Genomic DNA, 18,603 nt, shown 5'->3' on the forward strand with positions numbered 1-18,603 from the left:
TTTTTTTTTTATAAATTTATTAGTTAAATATTTAATCTTGTATACAGTAAAATAAAACATACACCAATTCACAATTAAGCCCCTATAACGAATTACAAAATTATATACACTTCCTTCTTCCCTCCACCAAAAAGAATCGCAGGCACAGCGTGTACCATTCCACCTCGTGATTCGTGCGTGTGGCATGATACGCCGACTTTATCCTCTCCTGACCGTCCGATCTACACCACCATAGGCAGCCGTAGCCGTCGCCAGCGCCGGCGCCGATGTGCTCCCTCCTCCGCCGAGCGCCACAGCCGCTGTCTCGACATGCGTGAGCAGATATTCGTAGATCTTCTTCCTCAGCCGTCCGATCGTATCCGGGGAGACTCCTCCTCCTCCGCCGCCGCCCTCCTCGTCCTCCACCGCCGCCTCGCCTTCCAGCCAATCGTTCACCTTCTTCAGCTGCGACAGCATTCCCGCCACCTGATCCCGATCGAACGGCCCACCCGCCGCAACGTCGGCGTCCAGGAACCTCTCCACAAACCCTAGGAACCACCTCGCCGTCTCCTCCCGCATCAACTTCGCTAGCTTCACCCCCTCCGCCGCCCCTGCCCCGCGGATCCACCCCGGCACCGGAGCCGCCTCCTCCTTTGTCCGCCGCGCTGGCGCCGCCGGTGAAGGGGAAGGCCGAGCCTTCGGTTGGGATGGCTTCGAGGCGGCGGCGACCACCGCCGTCACCGGCGCCGGATCTCCGGCGGAAGGGGACCCAGGATGAGGAGGGGGTTTAGGGCCGTAGAGGGTGAAGGGGGAGAGGTCGGTGGAGAGGGCGGCGTGGACCCATGAGGCGGCGAGCTTGCGGTGGTCGTCGGCGGAGCAGCGTAGAGTTTCGTCTTCGGTCTGGTCACCGCTTGCCATAGGGGGTGAGTGGTCAGGTGAGGTTACCGAGCTGGCGACGAGGGTCGCGCGAGCGAGGGTGGCGTGGAGTGAGAGGAATTGCTCCACGGCGGGATGGGGGTTATCCTCCTTCGCGGTGGATGTTAGCTCAGCATACACACTAACAGCATAAAAAAAATAAAATAATTATGAAATCCTCATTATAACTCTGAAATAGGGAAGATTAACACTTCAAACCCTACACTTTTATGATTTTACTGTTACACCCTACTTTTTCAATAGGATTTAATTAACTCGCAGCACATAACACAAGAACTAAATATAAATGTGATTAACTATTTTCAATACCTCTTGTTTTAGACTTCATTCTCAGAGAACACCACATTTAATCTAAAAGGTAATCAAAGGGAGAATATTCAGTTAGAATCAAACTTGTTAGTTAGAAAAGATGAGGATATCATCTTTAAATCAAGTTTGATACAAACTAAATATAACTTCTTTTCCCTTATGGGAGTGTTTTCTGATAAAAAAAAATGTCCTGCACATTGGGCTCCAAATATAAATATTGATGTTGGAAAAGGAAATATTAATATATTATCTATCAATAATTCACCTCCCTTGGTCCATGTGAGGATTGGATAAACAACTAGCAGTATGATGAATGATGATTTCTCTCTACTATAGAAGTATTTTCTTCTATCATACACCTTCTACCAATTTAGTAGTCCAGATATCATGCCCTACCATTATTTTAGCATCACATACAGCAAGGCACACTAAATTCATGTGCAGAAAGTTCTGCTGATGGATTGTTATTTGATCTGAATAAATGCTAACCAGATTCCAGATTGGCTTATATGATTTTAAATGTATGAAGTTCTACTAGGATTTAGGAACCTTCTTTCCTACATTATGTATCCAAAATATAGATCTGTTGATTGAAAGATCCTCTGCACTCTATTCATCATTGCAAGATTGTTGTCAGCATAACGATCATTTCAGATAAAACTTAGAATCCACCGTCGCAAATGGGAACTTCTTTCTTGACAACTTTATTTCCTCAAAAGATTTATTCAGTTCTTGCTTCTTGCCTGTGCTTGTATTAGTGTTAGCTCATATCTATAATGCTGATATATCATCAAAGTTGAAACTTTCCAACTATAATATGTTTGTTTTCATACTCAATTCAACCCTAAGCTTGAGTACTATAACAAATGGAGCATATGATCTCAAGAATGGTTATCTTCCAAATACAGATTCTATGATATAGTAGAATTTACAAACTAAAAGGAACAGGAAAGCAGATAGCCTAGACTACCTGCAATTGAAATGGTTAGAAGTGGACAACTGAATCATATAAAACAAGTCAATATTGTCGGCATGGAAATCCTATCAGAAGATGAACTCTTAATGGTCAGAATAACTAAAAGATAACAAAATCAAAGAGTAACTATCATTTTGAAGAGGTCATACCTAAGGCACCGTATCAAGGTCTCTGCAGAAGAAGCTTCTCGCATAGCCTCAATTGCAGCTAATTCGGCTGCGTCCCTGTACTTTATGACCTCCTAATGTAAAAGTAGATATAAAATTAATAATAAGAATAAATAATAGTAAAAACACAATATATCAGGTTTCACTGAAATTGCAATATTGTGCCTTGCAGCACAACCAGCAGCATTGTGCTGGCTGTGACACGGGCATCACAATCCTTTAATGAAATATAGAACCTAATAATAGCATGCAAATACTTCTTGTACGAAACAACCAACTAGGAAAAACCATTGCTGTCAATTATAATTAGATGACAGAAACAATACCTTTCCAAGTTTTGTGAGAGAAGATGAAACTGAGCCCCATGAGGCACTTCCATTTGTCAATTTTCTTCTGCTGGGGATAACTTTGACTAGGTTGCCAAGTGGTAGATTGCGAGTGGCATCCATTGACTTCTTTACAAGGGGGATTCTTTGCTTATTTGATCTATCAGAATCTTCTACTGTTACAGTAGGATTCCCTTTCTTCAAAGGGGTTTGAGCCCTACTGTCTTCTTTAGGTAACTTCTCATCTGTGGCCAACTTTCTTCGAGGAACCTGTAAGTTTACACAAGGAAATACTAAGGTGATCTCATACAGAAATACTAGAATATCCATAAGATAACTGCAGTTTCTTTGCATTTTCAATACAGAAATGAAGAATGATATGTTTACGTCCTGTGCCTGAATAAGTCAAAGACATCACAAACCGAAAGTCAGAGGAGAAGACAGAAAATATAGAAGAACATTGTTATCTAGACCTTCTACTTAATCCAAATAAATTCTGCTGCAATCAATTTCAGAATATCATCAGAAGTTGGCATTCTGTGGCGGCATACAAAATTTTTGCTTACTTCTTGACTTATCATGCTCAAACTTCGGCATTCTTAACTATTAAAACCCTGAAAAAAGGGCAACATTGCAGTAAAACTTATTTCAAAAGTAATTTAGATAAGTTAAACAAAATAATGAGATGCAACTCTTAACAATTTCCAAGATGGCAAGATACTAAAGGTTAGAAATAGTCTTGATGGTTCATAGCATTACAGTATCTAAAACATATGAGAAGGCAGAGCAAAAAAAAAGTTTTTTCAAACCTCAACAATACTAAAGATATAGATAAATACAACTCATAAAAACTATTAAGATTAGATAAGAGTCATAGAAACTCACTGAAGAACTTCGAGCTTCAGCTTTAGGCTCAATCTTAGCTGCTCTGGTATTACTATAATCTTTCCCCTTCGGCTCTACATTTCCTTCCCAGCTCTTTCTTAAAGCCTTAGGACCTGAAGATGCCAGATTTCCTAAGAAGTTACCAGAGGTAGATTTCCTGCCAGCAGCTGTTGCCTTTAGAACAGAAGCTGCCCTCTCCAACAAACCTAGCTTCGAAGGTGTAGACTTCTCTGTCCTTTTAACTTTTGCCTGCTGCTTAACTCCATTGGGTATCTTCTCAAATGATGTTGACAATGAATGACAACTAGTTGGGGATGAAGGAATTGACCTCGACAATGATCTCGACCTAACATGACGAACTTCCTTCTTCTCCTCCACACTACTTACAGATTGTTTCGAGAGAGAAGATGTTGACCTACTGAGTGATGACCTTCTACTATCCAATGCCTCAACTTTGGTCGTTAGTATTGACTTCCTCAACTTGATCCTCTCTTTATCCAATGTTAGATTGCTAAGAGTCATAGAGTCAGTTGATGCTTGTGATTTCTCAATATTTACGACCCCAGAAGAGGTAGAAGTGAGATCCTCAGGACTACCAACACAAGGGTGGCGTCCAGGAACCGGCCTGACTCCTTTAACGATTGGCACAGGGGAGGCTGCCATGAGGCGCTCAACATGGATGAATTGGCCCAGTTGGATATTATCACTCAAGATGAGCTCGTTGTCTTCGTTATCTAGGGAGACATATGTTGCATGGGAGGAATCTGAGACCTTTAAATAGAAACCCTTGTTGGAATAGAGATCCCCACCAGCAAGGGCAGGAACAATGCTGACCACCTGAAGGAGACAAGAACGGTGCCGACCTGCAACCTTATCATCGGAATTCATATGCTGGAGGAGCTTGAGAAGAACCCCAGGGACCAAACCAGCCATTGGTCTCTATAGCATAAATTCTCTGCAATAAGGCAATATAAACAAACAAATTCAACTTAAAACAACAAGAAAACTCAAACAACAAACAGAGATTTCTAGCTCAAGAATTTCTTGAATATAAATAAACCCCAAATGTTGAAATCATCAGATGACTATTGTTTTCTTTTTTAACCGAAGTGATTGTGATTAGCGACTTGAGCATGTTTATAAATACTAGACAGGAAAATGTTCAATTAGCAGAAATCCAGGAACGAAACGATTACAAGATGAGGTATCTCTGAGAATTTGAGACACCGAGACAACCAAAGAGATTTCCTTAAAAAAAAAGTTGTTGCAAATCTATGGAACTCACAAGGAAGAACAATTTTAGCTCTAGGCTTGAAATATTCAGGATCAAAGTTCTCACAGACTATGAAGTCATGAATCAAGAAGAGAAAAACCCAAAAGGAGCAATCAAATTTGACTCCTCATATGGACTCAAAAGTACAACACCAACCTAAAAAAGTATTTTCTGAAGGCTCAACTAGAAATAGCATCGAAGTCTTGTAGTCTTTTAATGAGGAAAGGAGCCAATTTTGACCTTGAATGATACCATTCTGCCTTACAGTCGACAAAATGCATCACTTGATAATAGCATGTGCAATAGATGGAGATTTAAACAGAATTTGACCAAAACGGGGGAGAACAACATAAAAGGCTAATTATTATACGTTGACCTATAAGCCATCCTAATTGTAAAAGGATCAGATCTATTTAATCCGTTGAGAAATATTAACAAACAGTTACACTACACATATTGCTCAGGGAGATTCCAATACGAATCACACCTCCTCCTCAAAACCCAAACGCAAACTCCCTCCTATTAAAATGAAAAAGTTAAAAAAAAAAATCAGCTTTTTGTAGATCCAAAGTACTCCAGAGACACAAACAAGAGCATTAAAAAAAAAACACCACCTTTAATTCAAAAAAGAGCATTTCGAATATAATCGAAACCAACCTTTCAACTAATAGCGATCGAAAGTCATGGAGATCTCGCTGGAAACCAAAGAGGACAGCGATATCTCGACACCCAACAGCGGAAAAATCAGGAATTTAATGCGTCGCTGACTGGTACGTTGGGGTAACAGGTGAGAAGACAAAAACAATTGGAGGGCGATAGACAAAGGTGCGAAGAAAGATTACGTTGATACAGAGGAGGGACGAAAAGGTACAATTTTCTTTTTCCCCTGTCGCAAGGAGACTGAGGAGCTTCAGTAAAGAAGAATGGTGGGCTACGAGGGCATTTAAAGTGGATATGAGAGAGAGAGAGAGAGAGAGAGAGAGAGAGAAAGAGAGAGAGAGAGAGAGAGTACTTTCTTGTTTCTTTGCTTCTCTTCTCGCCCTATTAATGCAGGAGAACTGTTTGTAACCTGACACAATCCTAATCTCTCTGCCTCTCTGGTATCTGTCCACCTCTTGCAGTTTATGCATGACGATGTAATAATAACAACTACAGGAAGGAGGAATATTGATTGAGGAATTTGCATTTTAGCACCCTGACTTTTAACCTATTTACAGTTCACACCCTCTCGTTTTAATATATTTATAAATATTATTTCAGGTACTTTATCTATTTTATAATTCAAACCAGTCCTCCTATTTCTCCATAATTATATTAACTAACTGATATCAACCAAATTACTAAAATTATCTCACCACGATTTATAAATTATTTTATATATTATAATAAATTATTTATTTAAATGAGAATTATAAAAAAAATCAGTAAAAATCAGACGGGATGTGAATTATAAAATAGATAAAATTTAGAGTGAAATTTATAAAATTCTCTATTATTTTAACTCAATGAAACTCTTAGGTTAAGTTACCTACGATACCAACCTTATCCAACACTATGCCAAATCTTATTCGACCGTTACTTATTCTTTTCTCTTACTTTCGAGTCTCTTGTTTAAGTAATAAAAATTAAACTTGTCCCTAAAAGAAGTTTAATTTCCTCAAAAATAGTAGATTTAAAATTTAATAAAATTTTAAATATACTGTGACTGGTTGGAGCTCTTTAGTTATTCTTTTCCATCCAACTCATATATAGTATTAAGATTATTATTTTTTTTTTATCTTTTATGTAAAATATTTTTACTATCTACAAGATCGTATTATAAAAATTAATCAGGTGAGATATTATTGGTTTTGGTTTAAGTATGCAATAATTTATGATTGCATAATTTGTTTATAATCCATAAAAGAAATATAATAAATTAATTAATTGAGAATTGGAATGGAAGCGCATGTGGGAGAAGCGTGGGCTGTCGGTGAACGAAGACGCCGCCACCGCGTAGGGCCCGAAGATCGAACTGGCTTCGCTCCTCAGCGACCAGCGGTCAACAACGCCTCGGTCATTTCACCGATACGGTGACCATATCGTGCTGGTAAGTTTGACTTGACTTTTTATTCAAAGTAGGTTTTTTTTTTTCTTTTTTTCCCATTCTTCTACTAATTTTGTTAGATAAATAGGAGAACTTTTGGAATAATTTGGCTAAGGGGATGTTTGTCTCCAATGAAACTAATTAAAATGGATATATGATCCAACTAACTCATTTATGATTCAACTAATCTGTTTAAAATTCGCAAAACTTATTTATAAACGAGAATAACTTATATAAATTTAAATAATTTATGTCACCTGCTTGCTTAATAAATCAATCGTGTTTAGAAATTTTGCCGAAATAATTTATATAAATTTAAATAGCTTGTGTCACTCGATAATCCGTTTATGAATTAAGTTTAACAAATTTAAAGTGAACATTTTTTTCTTTTATAAAAAATGGGTATATCAATTTATAAGTAGCATATATTGCACAATTTAGCCAACTATCCATAAAACAAAATTTATTAGCCACAAGGAGTCTCTACTAAGAGTATACTACACAATCTTTTAAATTTCTAGCATAAAGAAATATTTTTTTTCACACATTTTATGCAATCTTTCTAATTTCTATTGATTATGCTCAATATTTCTCTAGGTAGAGTTAATTAAAAAAAACATTTTTCTAGGCAAATTCTTTAGTCAAACAATAAGCTATGAATAAAAAGGTGTTGACTTTAAAGAGAGTACTAGAGTAGTACTGCTGGTCAAATTTTCTTTCTCCTCTTTGGATAAGGAGACTGCTGGTTCTTTATGGCATCAATTTTAAGGACCATCTATGAAAAAAAAGAGGTCCTAGTTTAATTACTCTTATTTTTAAATTTTTGAATAAGATACTTTGAATGAGTTTAAAAATAAATTAGTCATTATTTCTGATGTGATAAGAAAAAAATTAGTCACTTTAAAAAATAGGCTCAATTGCACTTTGTCTTTACTATACTATATAAAAATACTCCACTAGATTTTTAAAAAATTGTCGTTAATAGATATTCTAAAATTACTTTTCTAGCCCTATGTTGTTAGAGAAAAACATTACTTTTACTGATAATTTAAAATTACCTATTTATTCTTACCTGCTTCATTTATTTCTTCCTCTTTTTATCCCATTTTTTTTTTCATTTTCTTCATTTTTAATCTACCACTCTTATCCCAAAAAAACTTCCATCTCGACTCTTCTCTCTCAACTTTAAAAGTTGGCAATATATAATTCATGCATCGAAGAAGACATAGGAGAGCTAGAAGCTATGTGAGAAAGATGTAAGGAAATCAAATGTCGGTGGTGTTGCTGTTGTTTATGCTAAAAGCCATGTGGGGGAAAAAAATATATAGAGAGATAGGATAAAAAAATTTATGACTCGGAGAAGGAGAAAGCTTGGGAAAGAAGAAAGAAATGCCTTTTGTAGTTAAGCTTAAAGGAGACAGGATAAAATTATCCAAAACTATTTTTTGACATTTATGAGGGTAATTTAGTCTATCTAAAAATAGCATAATATTTACGTACTTGGCATGTGAGTTTTAACTTACGAAAAGCTAATAGATGAGTTAAGTTGTAGCTTTTCAAAAGTCTAGAGAGTATTTATACATTTTTTTAGTGTAAGAAGGTAAAGTGATATCGGGTCAAAGTACGGAGTAAAGTGTAATTAAGCCTAAAAAATTTTTGGCATCGAAAGACTAAAGAAATCATTTTAAGGGCATAATAGTATGTTTATTTTTTCTCTCCTTTATGTGATTCCAAGGATATCTATTTCAGCCCTGATAAATATAGATTTTGGGGGACTTCCGAGGGATGAAATAAGCTTAGGGTTTTGTGGATAAAGCTTAGATGGATTTATCCAAACTCATTAATTATAATGGTGAGGGCCACTAAATCCTTTTCTTTCTCTATATATTGGAATCTCTTTGCCCTGTTTGGTAGCCTATCTTTGTCTTGGTACAGTAACAAGTCTCTTTATATATAAAGATTCTAATCTCCTCTAAGAATGGGGTCCATATGGAAAGTTAATAGGAGTTGGATATTTAATCCATCTCATCCAATTATGTCTATCTATCATGAGCTTTATTTATGAAGTTAGTTAGTTTTGGATTTTATTGTTTTTTGCTTGCAAGTTAAGTATATTTTTCAAATTTAATAAAGGAGTAATTAGGAGTGTAATCAATGATTTCGAGGATCAATTCAAGCCTAAATTGTGCGTGATCAAGCTTGAAATAAAGCCTGATTTAATGGTGAAGGTATAAGAACTAATATAATTATATTAAGAGCTAAAAATATAGATTCATATTAGTCTTATGTATTATACATTATATAACATTAAATATTTTATTATTAGTTTTTAGGCTAAAATAATTTTAATGATAGTGAATTGATGTCAAAATTAGGGTTTCTTCGTTAGCAAGTATTCTTTAATAAGCTCTATGAACTGAATCACTCATTAGTGAACTTTCAAAAATAATACATTAAATGAAATAATTTTCTAATTTCTAATTTCTACTTGTCATATTTTTCCTTCGGGGCGAGGAACTTCTGTAATTTAATTATATTATATTAAATTATTTATTTATTAATAATATCACAATAAATATAAATTATATGTATTCTATTATAACAGAATATGTATCAACTATAAAACATATACGCACTCAGTAACCAAAAAACTAAATATAATTATTGATCGGTAGAATTCTTGATTTTCCAATCTACTTAACATGGGAATTTATTTTATTTTTTAGTTTTTTATTGTGTGTTTTTTTTAGGTAGAGTGGTTAGGATGGAAGAGCATTATATTTATTTGGAGTAGCTTGTACTTGGGTTTGGTGATGGTGTTTATTTGTATGCCTATGTAGCTCAATAAAATGTGAAAAAAGATTGCCGACAATTTGGATTATGATTGATTACCTAATTTTATTTCTTTGCTTTGTTTTAGTTGAGAAAGGTTTTTGAGTGGATAAGTTTGTCTCCAAATGGAGTTTGGTTCAAGTGATGATAACATACTTTTGGACTAATTCTTTTCATATTAATCTTTTCTTTTTTCTAGAGGTTTTTATATAATTACTATTAAAAACTTTCAAAAATATCATTTCATCACTAATTATAATTAAATCATAACTTAGATATAAAAAAAGAAGACTATTTTTCTGTTGTAGAAATTATTATTTTTTTAAAAAAACTATTTAATGTTATACTGAATATTATAGTACAATGAAATATAGTTTATTTTATGTGAGATAATGTGTTTTGATTAGTATTTTACATACAACTAAAAAAAGTGGTATTTTAATTATTTATATGTGTTTATTAACTTTAATAATAATCTATTAGCAATAATTTTTTTAAAATTAATCAGAATGGCATTTTTGAAATCAAAAGTTTTACTGCTGATATTTAAAGAATATAGGGATAATTATGATATTTTGAAAGTTTTTGGTGGCAATTATATATTAATTTTTTTAATAATTAATCTTTTATTTGAGTACACTTACAGATTATAATTAATTATCCTTGGAATCAACAAAAAGTTGACTTAGAGAAGCTTATTTTGCCCCCCCCCCCCCCCCCTTTTTCTTTCTTATGTTTTATTTTTGGTGTCACTTATTCTTCTTAGCTATCTTATTTTTATATTAAGAATTTTATATATATATATATATATATATATATATAACCTTTGTTATGGCAGTTAGCATATACAAGAATGAAAAAGAAAAAGAGTAAATACAAGAATTTTGTGCCATGGGCAGTGTTGTGTGATAATGAATATTTTTTTTACTTACAAAATATAAATTTAGTGATAATTACTCAATATTGTGTGTTAATTATATTACTAATTGATTGTGCTTTACTTTTAATAAAATAAGTTTTTATATATTCGATAGTCATAATCAACATAGTATGTGCCACTTTCACCAAAATTTTTGGAGTGTGAATGTGTTTATTTTCTTCTGTAATCCATCTTAAGAGGCTTATTTATGACTTATTTATCAATAGATATACTGTTAACTTGTCATTGGATAATTTATGAGGACTTATGCATTATTTATGAGACTATCTAGCCCAATCTTTATTTGGGCTTGGAACCCTAAAATTGCTCCTTAGACTCTAGATATTGTTGTTGTTCCATCTTTATTTGTTGCAAACCTACATTAGTATTTATTTCACAGAGGAATACTTGAGATTTTTACAAATAAGCCCTATATTATTAATACGGGGATTTTTTTTGTTATTGCTTTTTAGTCCCGTATTAGTAGCATTCTTTATTAGACGCCCTTGGTTAAACTATGTGCTATGCACGTGATGTCAATTTGGAAGGTGGACATTTTAGACGGTTAGGAGGAGAGAGGATATGATAAAGCTTGACATTTGGTATCAGAGCTGGTTACGATTGACTTCCAATTGCATGGAGAAGAAGGTAAAGATGGCCATAGTTGAGGCTATTAGATTGACTACCCTAGCAAAGCTCTCATGCAATAATGAGTAGAAGATCCAAGAGTTAGCTGGCCAACTTTAGATCCATTTAGAGACCATGAAGGAATCTATAGATAAATTTTTGTTCCATGTCTATTCCCAGATTGAAGCTATCTTCGTAGGGCTGAACGAGCTTCACATTAAAGAGAGAGAGAAGTCGAGGTTGAAGGTTCACTCTGATTCCAAGCCTCAACCACCCAAAAGAACCGAGGTGGACTATTACAGCCAAGGGAAGGAGCTTCATCTAAAGGTGCATCCTCGCCTAGATTGGCTACAAAATGGGATTGAGTTGCCTCAATTTGATGGAGATAACCCTAGAGCTTGTTGTAGGCGCTTCATCACTTCTTTTTATTCACTAGCACACCACAAAGGAGCATAAGGTGCTATACACCTCTCTATACTGGAGGGCCTAGTTGTAGGACTACTAGGAAACCAAGAATCATATATTCTGGGAAGAGTTTGAAGAGGTGCGGTTCGATGACCTAAGCTATGACAACATTATAAGTGACAGCTTATCAAGAGTGTTTTGAAGAGCTCAAATCACCGATGGTAATCAAGAACAAGTTCTTCAGGTAAGATTACTTCATCCAAAGTTTCATCTATGGATAGGAGGACGGACATTAGAGGTGCGGTTCGATGACCTAAGCTATGACAACATTATAAGTGACAGCTTATTAAGAGTGTTTTGAAGAGCTCAAATCACTGATGGTAATCAAGAACAAGTTCTTCAGGTAAGATTACTTCATCCAAAGTTTCATCTATGGATAGGAGGACGAACATTAGAGACCTATAATGTGCATGTTTTATCCTCAAACTTTTCAGCATACTGTTTTTATTGCTAAGATGTGCTTAATCATCTCAAAACTTACCAGTTACAAAGTCGCCGCAGCTTCCGCCCACTATCGCCGACTTCTTCATTTGATTCCACGCCCGAGACAAGAATCGAGTCCTGTACTAATTTTGCAAATAAAGAACTATAGGGTTCAAAGTACAAAATCGCTCAAAACTTTACGGGTTACAAAGTCGCCGTAGCTTCCGCCACTATCGCCGACGTCTTCCATTTAATTCCCGTTCACCCTCTCGCCGTCCCCAAATCTTAGCGAAGAAACGATGCTGTTGTTAGTCTTCTTCCTCGCTGCGGCAGCTGCCCTCCTCGTCAAATTCGCCACTGCCGATGGTGAGAACCTTAGGGAAGAAACAGAAGAGCTTGCTTGATCCAGTACTCTTCCGTTCACTTAGATGCTAGATTCCTTATTCTCTTTGAATTTATAGGGGATTTCACGCTGCTATCCAAGGGCCCGGCTAAGCGCGAGGAAGTGGAGGGCAAGGTGAAGAGATCACGAGAAAGACACTTGTTTTCTTGTTCTCTTTTCTTCCTTTGTGTGTAAAGATCGTGTCTTCTATTGCTTTTGATGGCTTCTTGATGCTCAGGTTGTGTGGATTACGGGCGCAAGCCGTGGGATAGGTGAGAACTTTTTTTTTTTTTTTTTCACATTTCGATTATGTGTTAAACTACTAGTTTTAGTGTTTGGATTTCAATTTTTGGTGTTGTAATATGCTTAAGAGAGTTCTTTGTCGATAAGTTTGATATATTTGGATTAAAACAGAGGAAAGATACTACCTACAGTTTCAAAATGACAGAAACACTCTACAGTGTGGTGCTGGTGAGAGACGTCTAAGGGATAAAACAAGAATATTATTGCCAATTAACTTAAAATGACTGGATTCTTCAAATATCAATTCCTTTGGACAGAAGGCAAGTACTTCAGATGCTTATAATTTGTGTTGCTAGGAACCACAATATTGAATGGTGAGTATGCTATTGAAGTTATAGCATTATTGCTGCAAGTAATTGGAATATGCATTGAAACTGTACTGTATATTAGTAATCTTTTGATTCTCAGAATTTTTGAGCTTAGGATTTTTGAAATGCAGTTTTTAACTCAAGGGTATCTGGATTAGAACATTCTCACATTCTTATTAACAATTTCATGAGAGCAAGCAATCCCATAGTCATCACTACCTGTTATTAGTTACTTGGATTTCCAAGGTTACCTTTTTCTTCCATCAGATAGTTGAGATGATTGTTGAAGAAGTAGGGAGTACAGAATTCCATTCATCTAGCATATATTCTACTCATGCTTCAAGTACCAATGCAACAAGCATCTTATATTGGCATAAGACTGCAACTTAGAACACTGAATTTCACCTTCTAAACAATTTGTATTACTTTTCTTAGTTTTCTAAATGTGAGGTAGTTGTTATAAAAGTTTATAATCTTGGATACTTGATACCAGGGTTTATTGTAATATAGATGCGTAAAGTTGTTATTGTAGCAGTTGGGAGTTGAAACCAATTTACTAGAACAATTTTCTAGTAGTCTCTCTCTTGTCTTTAAGTCATCAGATTTAAGTGGCTTTCAGCAATATATAATATCTTCAAATAAACATACTAGCTAGCTGAATGAGTCTTATATCTTCTATTTTCAGGTGAGATTCTTGCAAAGCAGTTTGCAAATTTAGGAGCAAAAGTGATACTTTCTGCTCGTAATAAGATGGAGCTTGAGCGAGTGAAAAGTGAAATTACCAGTAAGCATCTTTGGTTAGAAGCACTACTTAGGCATCTTTTGTAATCATTAATCAACTATGATGTGCATATACAATTATGAAGTTGAAGAGCATTTACACAATTCGTCTTTGTACTTATTTGTCTACTATCCCTTTTTTTTTCTTGATTAAAAAGGTAAACATCCGGCTAGTAGAGTTGAAGTCTTACCTTTGGATTTGGCATCCGGTGAAGATTCTCTAAGAGAAGTTGTAAAGGAGGCAGAATCCCTATTTTCTGGTGCTGGTGTGGATTTCATGATCCATAATGCAGCGTTTGAACGTCCCGTAATTTTATGATTTTATCTTTCCCTGTATCTCTGCTCCAAGTTTATCTTAGTCAGGCAGCCAGCATGCAACCTTTTAGTTTGTTAGTTTAAAACTGTAACCTATTAGTCATTAGCACTAAAATATGATGCAATCTTATAATACTTTGTATTACAGACAATCTATTTTGGTTGATATTAATCTGGTTTAAGTATCTGATTGCAGAAGAGAAATGCTCTAGAAGAAACTGAGAAAGGTCTTCAGGTATGCTGTTCCATTATACTTTCTTATGCCTAATTTGTTTTCCTGAAATTTATCTTAATTTTTACATTGAAGGATACTTTTCACATAAATGTTCTGGGGACGATAACACTTACTCACCTTCTTGCACCGTCAATGTTGGAAAGAGGAAGGGGACACTTTGTTGTGGTATGTTGAATAATGATCTTGACTCTTATTTCCCATGTACTCTTTGTATGCTGTTCTAGTAGGATGCTGATTACATTCTCATTGCAGATGAGTAGTGCAGCAGGAAAATGTCCTTCACCTGGTCAAGCCATATACTCTTCTTCTAAACATGCTCTAAATGGATATTTTCATAGTCTTCGTGCTGAGGTAATATTTTATTTGATTGAATGAATTGTAACATATTCCTCTTAATTTTTGAGGGTAAATATATTTTACTCTCATATACTTATGCATCAAATAACTTTATTATAATGTTTTGTACCAAACTAGTATCTATACATATGATTAAAATAAAATTATTAAAGTTCCCATCCAAATTAATAGAGCTCGTACAAATCACCAAAAAATGCCCCTTTATATCAAATATAACTAATTACCAAAATGTTCAAATTCCCCCTTCTCCCCAATCAGTTTGTCTAACAAATATAACAGGTGCATTTTGGTAATTTTATTGGGGCTCCATTTGGTGAGATGGAAACTCTAATGATTTCAATCATAAGTACAAGGATTGATTTGGTACAAAATATTCTATAGGGGAAAAAATTAATTTTAGATATAAGTACAAGAGGGTAAAACACATTTAGCCCTAATTTTTTCCTCTTTGCTTGATAATTTTTATTTACAAAACACTCACACCGTCTTTCTTTTGTTTTCATTTTCTTTTCTTCTCAGTCATAAGGTAGAACCTAGCTTTCTATTTATAGTTATGTGATATTTGTTTCCCATCATTTGATTTATTTATTTTTAATTGATAAGCATCTATTTCTTATTCTCCTTTCCTTATTTGTTGGAAGTGAATGAGAAATTGAGAAGATCAGTTGGTAACTTACTGAAATGTGGTTCTTGGTATACTCTTTTATGGCACAGCTGTGTACTAAAGGCATTAAGGTCACTGTTGTTTGTCCTGGACCAATAGAAACACCAGAACTTTCTGGAGCAGGCTCATCTGGACAAAGTGGTTCTTCAGAGGTTCATTTCTTAGTCCCTTCCTCATAATTTGCCTATAGGAGACTTGGAGAGCATCTAGATGAAAGCTAATCATAATCATAAAATGTCAGAAAAGGAACAGAAAATTGCCTTCCCTTATTCTGTGATTCTTGGACAGGTTACTAATGCTGTTCTATATTTCAATTCAGAATTGCAAACTAGAGGTAGCTTATGAAGTAAGATCTGGTCCAAGTTGGTTCTAGACTCCTAGTCATTTGTTCATAGGATCAAGATAGAGGCCATTTCATGATTTTTAATGCTAAAGGCATCAAATGCATCTAGTCAATTGGCTTTACTTCCTATAGATAGTTTGGTCAGCTAGACAAGGTGCATTCACTAGAGAGAACTTGAGGTCGTCCCTCTTCTAGATGCCTCCTACTACAGAGTAGTTTATCCATTTATCCTTAGAACCTGGACATACTTGCTTCTTTGCATAAATTTAATATTATGGAATCTGGAATACATGGTATTTCTACACTATTTTGATTAAAAATATCTACTTGTCTTCATTAACTCATATTCCTTGACAGAAGCGTGTGTCAGTAGAAAGATGTGCTGAGCTGACAATTGTTGCTGCAACCCATGGCTTAAAGGAGGCTTGGATATCAGATCAGGTTATTATTATTTGTAGCATTTTTGCTTTACAGCTTCGTGAGCTAGTAGATAACCAATATCTCCATTTCAAACTTGCATTATTATACTGGACTAACTGATAAACTGTTATTTGTCCTAAAGAAAAGAGAGTTCCACAAGACACAACTTGCTTTCTTTCTCCAAGATTGCATATACATCAAATCTTTCTAACTTTATGTAACTTTACTGTGCAGCCCATTTTGCTTGTAATGTACTTGGCGCAATACATGCCAACAATTGCTTATTGGTTCTTGGATCGGGTATACTCTTTTGCTTATTTTATCTGCATAGAATTGTCATCAATTGTCAGTGCATACTTATCTTTGCAAAACATCAGCTGATGTTTCTTTAGTATGGCGATGCACTTATTTTTCTTCTACTAATTGAAATTGCTTCTTTCTCTCTATTTAATTTGTAATTGGGGAAATTAATAAATTATTGAAAGATTCAATACCCATGAGAAGTTGGTGATTGGGAGCCCATTTTGGCCTTATGCTATCATATGTGAATTTTGGATTCATTATTTGGATATAAAGCTAGATTCACACATAGTATAGAAGTACAGCTCTGCAGTAAGGACTGGTTTAGAAAGAAAGAAAAAATCATTACAAGCATCAATTTACTTGTGGCACATGAGCATCTCAGCTAGCTAAGCTGGACGCTTGATGTTGCGTGTGCATAATGGCCTTCCTTCCTTCTAGATCTTGTTTCACATGTCAGCACATTGCCACAGGACATTATCTACTTGACTATATGTCTGTTTTAAGCAAAGGACTGAGATCAGAGAAAGCCACCATGCTACCAATGATCTGAATCATTATTTTAAAAGTGAAGCAACTTGTTTGTTGAGATGAGAACCTCAATAACAGTTGTGACAATCTTCAATCTACTGAAACTAATAATCTCTATCTTGGAATAAATGTCATGGACCAACAGGGTAACTGTTACAACGTTTTCATATAATTATAAATTTGACAACTTTCATGTCTTATAAATGCAAATCATATGGAGTAGAACTTTTAATTAGTTGAATCCAAATAGGCACTTATTAATGATTCTTCTGTAAGAAAACTAGTGCTTAAAGAATAAAATTGAAGTTCTGCATATTATGATGTGACATGGATAATCATGTGATATATATGTTCATTTTGATATTAAAAAATTATTTGCAGATGACAATGACAAATCAGAGTATTTTTAGTGCTTTTCCTAGTTTACATTGGCTGCTGCATGTGTTGAACTATTAACTTGTCCAAGAATAGCTATAATTCAAAAACTTAACTACATTTGAATTTCAATTAATGCCTACAGTCATTTTTGGCTTTCAGTCCTTATCTCTTGTTTGAACCTTTTCTTTACAGGTTGGTGCTAATCGGTTGGATGCTGCAGCGAGTAAAGGCAATACTTATAGTTGGAAACTATTTTTCGGTCAGAAGAAATTAGCATGATTGTGTTGCGCCTTATCATTCTTCACTTTCTTATATTTCAACTATTCCATGCTTACTAAGCCATAATCTTAGCGGCTGCAAAATCATGTTGCGATAGACAAAATAATTTGTTAATTTAATTTCGTAATACTTGATAGTCGATACTCCTTTATTTGAAGTCTGTTGAACTTAGATTTGAATGTTTAATTCATACATTGTTGGGATGGTGAAGAACTTATCGGCATGCATGCAAATGCTAGTAGCTCAAACTAATTCCATTTATTCACCTTTTCTAGAATGAGACTGAGATATTCTGTTCTTCGTTGGCAAATAAAAAAAGTTCCAGCTATACTGCCCATATAATATTATAGATGGTATCTCAAGAAAAGCCAGATAAGAGGTTCCGTTCTTTGATAATTGTTCACTTTGCTTTAAAGTTTGCTATGGCAATCTTCTATTCTTTCTTGATTGGTTTCAGTAAAGGATTACCTTCTCCAACCTCACTTGTATTGCATGCCTTCTTGTTATGGAGTAATAGGTATGACTGATCTACTACCGAGAAGAGAAGATGAATAATGTCTGCTATGAATTTCCTTTCTCCACTGCATAAATCATTCTAATTCAAGTGGTCATAGTTAGTACATTAATATTTGTGAGATTTGAACAAGGTTACGATTTGAATTCAAGATCGTGGTCGGCCATGTATCCTGTCTTGTTTTCTTTGAGTTCAGGAACTCTTCGTAAACTGGTTCAGGACTCCTAAACTAGTTCAGTAATTAAATATTTTTTAATTTTTTTTTTCATATCTAATTAAGTCTATTCTCTA

At 34.9% G+C, this 18,603-nt stretch overlaps 2 protein-coding genes across 7 annotated transcripts; one reads left to right on the plus strand and one right to left on the minus strand.

Moving 5' to 3' along the window:
* On the minus strand, positions 1-5,989 carry LOC140795669 (uncharacterized). 4 transcript variants are annotated; one of them, XM_073148363.1, is made up of 6 exons: positions 5,509-5,966; positions 5,339-5,370; positions 3,579-4,533; positions 2,694-2,963; positions 2,350-2,441; positions 1-1,036 (listed from the first exon to the last, which is right to left on the minus strand). In XM_073148363.1, exons 3-6 carry the CDS (start codon positions 4,509-4,511, stop codon positions 199-201), a joined length of 2,133 nt encoding a protein of 710 aa, XP_073004464.1. In that variant the 5' UTR covers positions 4,512-4,533; positions 5,339-5,370; positions 5,509-5,966; the 3' UTR covers positions 1-198. The 4 variants fall into 4 exon arrangements, with proteins under 4 accessions (XP_073004464.1, XP_073004465.1, XP_073004467.1 ...); XM_073148364.1 differs by lacking the exon at positions 5,339-5,370 and having other exon boundaries at positions 5,509-5,618; positions 5,864-5,948; XM_073148366.1 differs by lacking the exon at positions 5,339-5,370 and having other exon boundaries at positions 5,864-5,989.
* Positions 5,990-12,343: 6,354 nt separating this feature from the next.
* On the plus strand, positions 12,344-18,011 carry LOC140794933 (uncharacterized). 3 transcript variants are annotated; one of them, XM_073147222.1, is made up of 13 exons: positions 12,553-12,569; positions 12,665-12,720; positions 12,824-12,857; positions 13,034-13,148; positions 13,882-13,980; positions 14,135-14,283; positions 14,488-14,526; positions 14,599-14,691; positions 14,779-14,877; positions 15,598-15,699; positions 16,248-16,331; positions 16,545-16,610; positions 17,712-18,011. In XM_073147222.1, exons 4-13 carry the CDS (start codon positions 13,109-13,111, stop codon positions 17,796-17,798), a joined length of 858 nt encoding a protein of 285 aa, XP_073003323.1. In that variant the 5' UTR covers positions 12,553-12,569; positions 12,665-12,720; positions 12,824-12,857; positions 13,034-13,108; the 3' UTR covers positions 17,799-18,011. The 3 variants fall into 3 exon arrangements, with proteins under 3 accessions (XP_073003322.1, XP_073003320.1, XP_073003323.1); XM_073147219.1 differs by lacking the exon at positions 13,034-13,148 and having other exon boundaries at positions 12,393-12,569; XM_073147221.1 differs by lacking the exons at positions 13,034-13,148; positions 15,598-15,699 and having other exon boundaries at positions 12,344-12,569.
* Positions 18,012-18,603: the final 592 nt, after the last annotated feature.

This window comes from Typha latifolia, chromosome 9 (genome assembly GCF_019914945.1).
Source record: "Typha latifolia isolate L0001 chromosome 9, TyphaL0001v2, whole genome shotgun sequence".
Taxonomy (NCBI): Eukaryota; Viridiplantae; Streptophyta; class Magnoliopsida; order Poales; family Typhaceae; genus Typha; species Typha latifolia.